The sequence below is a fragment of the Echinops telfairi genome, unplaced genomic scaffold (assembly GCF_000313985.2).
Source record: "Echinops telfairi isolate 266 unplaced genomic scaffold, ASM31398v2 ScPeMD7_3533;HRSCAF=4204_1, whole genome shotgun sequence".
Classification (NCBI taxonomy): domain Eukaryota; kingdom Metazoa; phylum Chordata; class Mammalia; order Afrosoricida; family Tenrecidae; genus Echinops; species Echinops telfairi.
This window is the reverse complement of record NW_022107432.1, coordinates 19,843,333-19,852,628: the sequence shown is the minus strand read 5'-3', so window position 1 is coordinate 19,852,628 and position 9,296 is coordinate 19,843,333. Positions and strand designations below refer to the sequence as shown.

At 43.5% G+C, this 9,296-nt stretch overlaps 1 protein-coding gene across 1 annotated transcript in view; it reads right to left on the bottom strand.

Annotated features, from left to right (window-relative positions):
- Positions 1–2,187: 2,187 nt before the first annotated feature.
- The window catches only part of ENPP5 (ectonucleotide pyrophosphatase/phosphodiesterase family member 5), a 9,104-nt gene continuing 1,995 nt past the window's right edge, over positions 2,188–9,296 (bottom strand). The window contains exons 3-5 of the mRNA XM_004710881.2: positions 8,132–8,995; positions 4,726–4,902; positions 2,188–3,446 (exon numbers count right to left, since the gene is read on the bottom strand). Of these exons, the coding sequence (XP_004710938.1) occupies positions 3,019–3,446; positions 4,726–4,902; positions 8,132–8,987 (1,461 nt within the window). The 5' untranslated portion in view covers positions 8,988–8,995 and the 3' untranslated portion in view covers positions 2,188–3,018. The remainder of the gene's footprint in view (positions 3,447–4,725; positions 4,903–8,131; positions 8,996–9,296) is intronic.

The following is a 9,296-nucleotide window of genomic DNA, read 5'->3' as shown; positions in this document are numbered from 1 at the left end:
ACCAGAGGATGTACACTGGTACAGATAAGAGCTGGAAACACAAGGAATCCAGGGCAGATAAACCCCTCAGGACCAATAATGAGAGTAGAGATACCAGGAAGGTAAAGGGAAGGTGGGGGAAGAAGGGGGAACCAATCACAATGATCTACATATAACCCCCTTCCTGGGGGACAGTTATTGAAGGAAAACTGTGAACAAAAATGGGGTGGGGGACAGTTATTGAAGGAAAACAGTGAACAAAAAGGGGGTGGGGTGAGGGGGAGCTCCAGTCTTTCCACCTTCAACCACCTTTAAAGATAAAGTCTAAATTTCATTTTCATTTGACCTTGGACATAAAACAAAACCACCACCACCACAAGCTATTAAGGCTGATAACTAGACTTAAAATGCAATGTCTAAAAGTGTACTTTCCTTCAATTAAATGCACCCACCATGCGTTTAGGGATACCAGTAAGGAATACCAATATTTGAAAATAAATCTTGAATCTTTAGGGATACCAATAAGAAATAGCAATATTTGGAAATAAATGTTGAACCTTCAAATCAGGATTTGAATCTTTTCATCACTATTATAAATTATACTTTCTTCTAAGGTAATAAATAGCACCTTCTCAGATGGACGTACTGCAGCAACCACCCTAAATGGACATGAGTATTTGAATCACAATATCTTTTAAAGCTCTAGGACAGGTGAAGTGCCATGCTTCAGTCATTATATTAATATTTCAATAATGCGGATAAATGCATAGCTACAAAGCTAGCCAGCATGAACGCTATGTACACCAGAGCCAGACTTCTTGGGGAGTCTGGTATCTACCACCTTATGTTTCAGCTATTCGGTGCAGCCTCCATTTCTGGTGATTCTGTTCTGTTCTTTAGGTTTCATTCTTTAGGTTTCATGATTAAGTCAAGGCTAGGTCTTATCATTAAAAAAAAAAAATCCATTCACTTTCATTTTAGGAAGCGATCCAGTTACATATCTATTTTTAACTATGTCACTGGTTGTTCCTAATTTTTCCTTTCTTTCTGCAGTACTAATGTGATTTTATGTACTCTTAGGCAACAGGTGCATACATAGGCATCAAATCACATCTGGTCTGTGTGTCACCTAGGTCCCCTGGTAGCGATATCAGGTAAACACTGAACTGCTACTTGAAAGGTCGGTGTTCAAACCCACCAACCACTTTGAGTAGAAAGGTGGCTCTCTACTCCTGTAAAGATGCATAGCCTTAGAAACTGTCTTCGGGGGTCTTTGAGTCTGAGTTGACTGCACAGCAGTAGTGCTGGTCAGATTTACCAATGGTAGAATTCTGGTTCTGTTTCAGGTCCATTCTGTCCTCTAAGAGAGCTAGGATATACCATGCGCCCCACCCCACCCCCCCGTCCCCCAACTACTTGATGACTAAGATCAAAAGCACAGCTTTGGCTGTTGGAATGAGAAGGCTCCAGGTGACCAGGCAGCTGAACGGTACCCACCAGGAGTTAGAAGTACATTCGTGAATTGGATCTATCTGAGTTCGCTGAGTATTTACAGCTCCTTTTATACTTCAATACCTATTACCTCAATTGGTTCGTCATTGGGCATCCTTCAAACAGCCTTTCAAACTCTCCAAAGCAGTTCTATTCTGCACACGGGGGCTTCCCTAAGTTGGAATCAGTGGCGACTAGCAAGATGCCCTTGAGCATCATTCTGGGTACCGTGTGAATGTCTCAGACATGGTCCTACCACGTTTGGTTTTTTAATGAGAGAGTGAAGGTGAGTAGGCTTCACACAGTTCTTTCCACGACTTAATTGGCCCACTTACTACTGGACACAGTGAGAGAATAAGCATTAGGCTGTTACCCACAAGTCTGGTGCTTCAAACCTACCAGCTGCTCCTCAGAAGAAAGTCTTCGCCTATAAAGCGTTACAGAGTCTCAGGAACCCTGTGTAGCAGCTCTGCCCTGCCCTAGAGGGTTGCTATGAGTCCATTTGGGTTTGGTACCTAGTATGCTTTATGCTCATTTCCAACTCCACATCTGCAAATGCTCAAAATCTAAAAGATATGTGTATTCTGTTTCTACATGTTGCCAAAATAAAAACTTAAAGAGCTTTTATCTAACTTGATTTTAAATCTGATTAATAGTGATTTCATTCTCAAAAACAAAAGAAACAATAACAACAATCACAGAACGAGAAAACGCTGCTGAGGCGATACCCAATCTCTTTACTTCTATCCAGGCTAATGTTGGACTACACAGGGAAAAAATGTCTATGCATGGTGCCCCCATGCTTATAGAAACCAGAGTGCAGGAAATAGCGATCATTTTATGATAGAAATAATTACTGTTAGGATCAATCACTTGTGCGATACATACAATGTATACGATGTCCTTTGGGAAAATATGACAAGAAACACCCAAGATGCTGTTAGGGAGGCCTTTCTCCAAAAACCCCATTGCTGACGTTGTCCGATTTCATTCTCCAGTTTTCACTTTCTGCTTGCCTTCCCCGTATGAGGAGAGCCAATTCTACATCGTTCCGGAATATCACGTTCAGTTTGAACGAGCAATAACACGTCTTCCTGTAACACGGGTTATCCTTTCCAAGTAAATGGTCAGACAGAATGGCCCATAAAGTGCATTTCAAAAAGAAGCGCTCAATAGAGAGTCATTTAAAGTGCAATGTATAAGATGCTTTGAAGAGTGCAAACTTGCTGTGCATTACATTACATGCGCCAGGCCCAAAGGAAGCAGGATGCTATCTACCCCTAAGCTAGAAACAACAATGGAGATACACTTTCATATCTTCAGTCCTTTGCAAGTATCCATACTTGTATTTTGTTCTCTTTGTGTGTGTGTGTGTGTGTGTGTGTGTGTGTGTGTGTGTGCAAGAGGGAAACAAGGCGAAAGACACTGGTTGTGGTTTGTGATGTACAGCACTGCTTGATCGTTTGTGCAAATGTCTGAGAGAGGTTTCCTAGATTTCGAACTCTCTGAACACTGACAGAACTGCGAACTCCGCACTTCAAAGCAGCATTAGGCATGCAGTAACGGCTGAACTATTTCAGGATGCACTGCTCCTACGTCGGGCATTTGACTGCGCACTAAATGCTTAATGAAAATTACAAAGAAGATGATAACGAGGATGCTACCCAGAGAGACCCCTATGAAATAAGCATATGACTCCTCTTGCTCATATTCTTTGGGCTTGGTCCTACCATGGAGGGGTGTGGTGCTCTTCCCATCAGGAGTTGTTCTGGGAGCTGCTGAACGGAGCAAGTCCTGGACCTTCTGGAACGATCCATTGTGTGGCGTGGCGGTGATATCGAGGAGGTGGCACAACAAAGGGTACAGATCTGTGGAGTTCATGGATTCTTTTGTGAAATTCTTTCTGAAGGCAGGCCCTTGGGCTAAAAATATTGGATGCATTTCCGGCAAAGCATTATCGTAACCGTGGTTGCCTACTGTGGAGAGAAAGTGCATGTGTGAGTTAGCCAGCCAGCATTAAAATGGACATCGTTCTTGCATGGGCAAGTTCTGAAACCAAATGTAAATTTTATCTGTTTTGTTTTTAAAAGTCAAATAATATGACAAACAATCCCTGATGTTGGCAGCATTTCAGTTCCCCTCAGGAAATGGAAAGTTCAGCCTTAACCCATAAGCAGCACTGAACAAAAGCGATACAAGCAAAGCTTAGCGGAACATCTTCCCCTTAGCGGAACATGAAAGTAATCCTTTTTATGTAGGGGTAGAAAGAGGTGGCTGGTAAACTAAGATTCAGTGAAATACTGGTTAGTACCTACCCTGTTCTATTTCTTGTTCTAAGGATAAAGGTACTCTTCATCCCAGGAAGGTAGTCAATGCCTAAATTCATAGCTACTGATCAACGAGAGAAAACCCAAACCGAAAACAACAGAATCCACAAAATTCCAACCTCTCCTTGCAGCAGCTATCCACTAAGAAAGGGCAAAGGTGAGGACTTGTGGGAAACATTGACTCTCGAGGTCTCGATCAGGGGCCAGCTTAGCATCACGTGCTTCAGTGTGGCCACAGTAATTAAAAAAGAAAAAAATCAGGAGTCTTGTGATGCAGCATTGAAGGGAGAAAAATCCTGCATTTGAAAGGCATATGCCCAGTGGGGTATCGGGATCAAGAGCAGAGGGACTACTTCTACGATGGCACCCTCCGAAAACGAAAACATCTAATTTCCCATGTTGGGAGTTTCCAATGCAGCTTCCATTACAGTCTGAATGTCTTCTACAGCTAGTCGGTGGAAAGCACCCCCAAATAACCTCATGAGCTTTTAGGAAAGTAGATTTTGACATACAGGACCCATGCCAAATGTATTTCTCTCTACAAATGTCTCCAATGTGTCCAGTAGCGCTGGCCTGCCTTTGGTAGGACCCATAGGGCAGAGAAGCCGGAAAGCTGTCTGCAGTTACCTGCTGCAAATAAACATCATGATGACATTCGTATTGAGCTAGAATATAAAAAAATGGAGCCCATCCGGCTCCTACATTTCAGTGAAGTTCTGCGCAGGAGCGGAACAGACGTAACTATCAGGGCATGTCACCACACGTGCATCTCTGGCCTGAATGTTTCGAGAGACATCCGTCCCAAGGACTCTCCCTTGGCTAAGAAGCTGTGACACTCGTTATCTGACCAGTAAGAGCGTTACTCCCCTTAGTGCGCACAGTAGCAAAAACCACCGGCGCCTGGGGAGAAGCACGGTGATATACTCACGCATGAAGTCCTCTGACTTATTCTGTACCACATGCCACCCTTGGTCCGCCACTGCTATGATGGGCTGAATCCGACGGTTGTATCTGTAATGCCACCTCTCCGGAATCTCCTCTCTCTTGTACACAGTCAGGTTAGGATGCGCATGAGCTAGAGTTTCATAGACTTCATCGAATTCACCTGAAGGGAAGGGAGGAGAACTGCTCTGTGGAAGATGCTCATTGGTGCCAAGACACAACTATGTGGAACCCAGCTGCTGCCGTCAGGTGGATCCCAACTCACAGGGACCCTAGAGGGCAGAGCAGAACAGTACCCGCACGGTTTCTGAGACTGCGAAGCAGGAGTGGACAAGATCCAGCCCATGAAATCAGCAATGCCGGCTAGCATCACACGTCTCACAATAGGATTTCCAGCCGTCACTTCAAACTCACCACCATCAAGTCCATTCCAACCCATAGCAACCCTGTGAGACTGGGTAGAACTGTCCCTGTGGGTTTCTAAGGTTGTCAATCATTAAAGGAACAGAAAGTCTTGTCTTTCTCCCAAGATGTGGCTGGCGGTTTTGAACTGTTGAACTTGTAGTTAGCTTACCCATTATGCCAATTGCACAAACTTCAAACTCACTGCCATCGAGTCCATGCAGACTCACAGCGCCCCCTGTGGGTTTCCGAGACTGTCATTCTCCCTCGGAGCTGCTGCTGGTTTCAAACTGCCGACCAGGCAGATCGCAGCCCAACGTGTAACCTCTACAGCACCAGGGCTCCTTGTGAAATGGGAGATTTCTCAAAGCCCTGGAGGTGTTGCCAAAGCCCTCTCAACAACTTCAAAAGCAACCAACCTGGGCCCTCTTTCAGCCTTTCCTTATTGTTCCAATTCATCTGGTGGTGCTTCTCGGTAACAAAACACCCGTACGATTCACAATGGAAAGAGCAGGAGTAATGTGAGTGCTCTTAACATAAAAATTGCCATTTTATATCAAGTGTGCCGCATATCTTAACATCCATTATTTCATGTTTCTCTTTAACTCCCTAGTGAGGGATAAAATTCTCATTGGGGAGGTATTCCAACTTCCCCAAATCCATTCTGAGACTTGGACCATCCGACTGAGGTGACAGCGACTCACAGTGACTCCATGGGCCAAAGGGTTTTCCTGGCTGTCATCTTGACTTTGGGTTAGCAGCCCAACTGCTTGTGCCAATCCAGAGCCACCCTCCAAAGTTATGAAAACAGGAACAGCTTTGAATCATGCTCGACCACTTAACTTTGGGAATCAGGGGTATTAAAAGTTTTTAACTTGTTCACCTGTCTTTAAAGGCTGGCAGTTTGAATTCACAAGCGAGACTCACTGCCATCGAGTCAATGCTGTAACCTAGTAACCTATAACCTACTCCCAGAAAGACCCTCAACTCACTTCCCTCAAGCTGATGGTGACTCTTAGTGACCCTACAGGACAGGGTCTACAGGGTAGAACTCACAGGTTTCTGAGACTATAAGTAATCAGGAGTAGAAAGCCCGTCTTTTTCCTGTGGAACGGCTGATGGTTTTGAACTGCTGACCTTGCAGATTACAGCCTACTGCATAGCCACTGTGCCATCAGAGCTCCAACCTAGGAAACGCTCTAGGGCATTTCTACTAGGTCACATAGGGCTGTTATGTGCCAGAATGGAAGAAACACAATAATCACCACCTATCTTTAAAATGAGGATACTATCTTGGTGCTGGGGGTGCTATGAAGATTTGAGGAGAGGCTTATAAAACATTCTAGGAGTATTCATTATTATCTCTATTTAATAAAACAACATCAACAAAAACAAGCAGTTGCCACCAAGTGCATTCTAACTCATGGTGACCACATGTGTCCGAGTAGAACTGTGCTGCTGCACAGGGTTTTCCATGACTGTGCACTTTCAGAAACTGATTGCCAGGTCTTTCTTCTGAGGTGCATTTGGATCAATCTAAAGTAGCGGTTCTCAACCTGCGACCCTTTGGGGGTCGAATGACCCTTTCACAGGGGTTGCCTAAGACCATTAGAAAACATGCAATTCCTATGGTCTTAGGAACCAAGACTCGGCTCCTCTGTCTGTCTCTCCAGGCGAGTCCGCCCACCTGCAGATATGCCCACAAACAAATACCCGGTGTGAAGACTGTTATCCATGTTACACCATGTTGCAAGACAACATTTCATTTATTTGTCATTAGAAATAAATATTTCACAATATATAATTACATATTGTTTTTTTGATTAATCACTATGCTTTAATTATGTTCAATTTGTAATGATGAAAATACATCCTGCATATCAGATATTGGCAGGATGATTCATAAATTAGAATGAGCAAAATTAGAGTTATGAAGTAGCAACAAAAATGTTATGGTTGGAGGTCACCACCACATTAGGAACTGTATTAAAGGGTCGCGGCATTAGGAAGGTTGAGAACCACTGATCTAAAGCATCAACCTTTCAATTAGTAGCTTTTAACATTTTGTGTCACCCAGGAGCTCTCTTTATGTATAGATAAGGAAAAGAAAGTTTACGTGAACAGAAGTCTCATGTCTGGTCCATAACTCTTTCTCTTGCCTTTATACTGTTAGGATAATATACTTCTTACACACTCTCCTTCCTATATATTGCTTCCCTATTAGAAAAGGTTCTAGCCCTGGTGGCATAGTGGTTATGTGTTCGGCTGGTAACCACAAGGTAAGCAGTTCAAAGCCACTGGTCACTGAGGGAGAAAGATGAAGCTTTCTACTCCTGCAAAGAGTCTCAGAAACCCACAGGGTCAGTTCTATCCTGTCCCAAAGGGTCAAATTAATGGCGGTGAGAACCAAGTAGGCTACAGAAGCCTGTAGGTCTCCCATGAAATTGCTATAATTAATGCAACTTTGTATTTATCTTTCCAGCTTTTTTTTTTTTTTTCAGAGAAAGGAGACTACAGAGTTCATTATCGCATGATTCCCAAAACGTTTAAACCTGCTGCTACAAATACATTGTTGCTCTTGTCTTGGCGTCAGGGCTGACTTGGACAACCCCATGTGTGCACAGGAGAACCACTTCATTGACCTTTCATAGCCGTGACCTTCCGGAAGCAGATCTCCAAGTCTCCCTTCTGAAGCACTTCTAGGCAGATTTGAACCGCCAACCTTTAGCTCTAGTTAAGTGCTTAACCGTTATGTTATCTGGAGGGCATTACCTACAATATTTTTTGAAAATGGAAACATTTTCAACTGGAGAAATGGGTCTCTTTCCAAAAACTTAGGATTAAATTCCAGTGTAGTTCCATGACACAGCATATACGTTTTACAAGAAGAGATACAACATCCCTGTTACGTCATCCTCGTGCTGTACCATCTGTAGAAAGACAGGGGAAATGCACTGCTAGCCTTAGATCACCGCTGGGGACAGACTTACCTTCTTTTGGCAAGATCGCTGCTACTGGAGATTGGTCAATCAGGACATAGTGGTCTCTGTCCAGATACTGGTCAAGCTCGATTATCCTTTCCTCTGAGCACTGTGTCATCCCATGGTCACTTGTGATGATTAGATTCAGAGTCCCCCACAGCTTTGCCTTTTTCAGCATTTTAATGAGATAGCCTAGCTTGTTGTCAATATCTGAAATGACGGTGCCCATGAGTGGACTGTCAGGTCCCAAATGGTGACCCATGTCATCTGGGTCTTCCCAGTAAAGAAGACCAAGATTAATAGGCTCTTTCGATGTAAACCACTCAATAATTTTGGCAACTCTCTCTTCAAATGGAATGGACTGGTTGTAAGGCATGTAGCGAGTAGGAAAGGTCCCATGGATTTTCACGTCTGTCCCAGGCCACATTGCTGCACCACTGCTGTGCCCTGCCCTTTGGTTTGTGATCCATATTGGTGTTGCTGCTTCCCAAAACTCAGAATCGTAAATGTCCATGTGATCCAAGGAGAAAGACTTGTTCAGAACAGGATCAAACATGTCATTGGAAACAATCCCATGACTCTCTGCAAAGAGGCCAGTTACCATCGTGTAGAAGTTAGGGTATGTCTTTGTGATAAAAATATTAGTAACTTGCTTCACATGAACCCCATATTTCATAACAGAGTGAAAATGGGGTGTTGGAACTTTATACAAGTAATCCCAACGGAATCCATCAAATGCAACTAGCAGAACCTTTGGCTGGTCTGGATGGAGAGATGATGTTGTTGGAAGTGCCCATGCAGCAAGCAGGAAGGGCACCCAGAGAAGTTTCCAAGTCATTTTCAAAGTGCTTGATTGGCGCAGCATAAAATAATCTGGAGAACAAACATATACAAGTTAATGGCAACAACTGTGCTCTTTATATTTTTCCTTTATATTTTCCCTTTAGCCAGCCCACTTATATCATAAATCACAGCCTGGAAGAATCATGTTTCAGAACCCCATTTTATACTGAAGACCTGGGGTATCTGTCTAATCAAGCCAAGAAGTTGAGTGGCATTGTAAAAGCTTTTTATGCTTTCCGCAAGTCTGTAAAAACCATCTCCTAAGGAATTATTTCAGTAAATTCCTCAGTAGCATTCAAAAAGCAAGGCTTGTAATACAACTTTTCAGGAA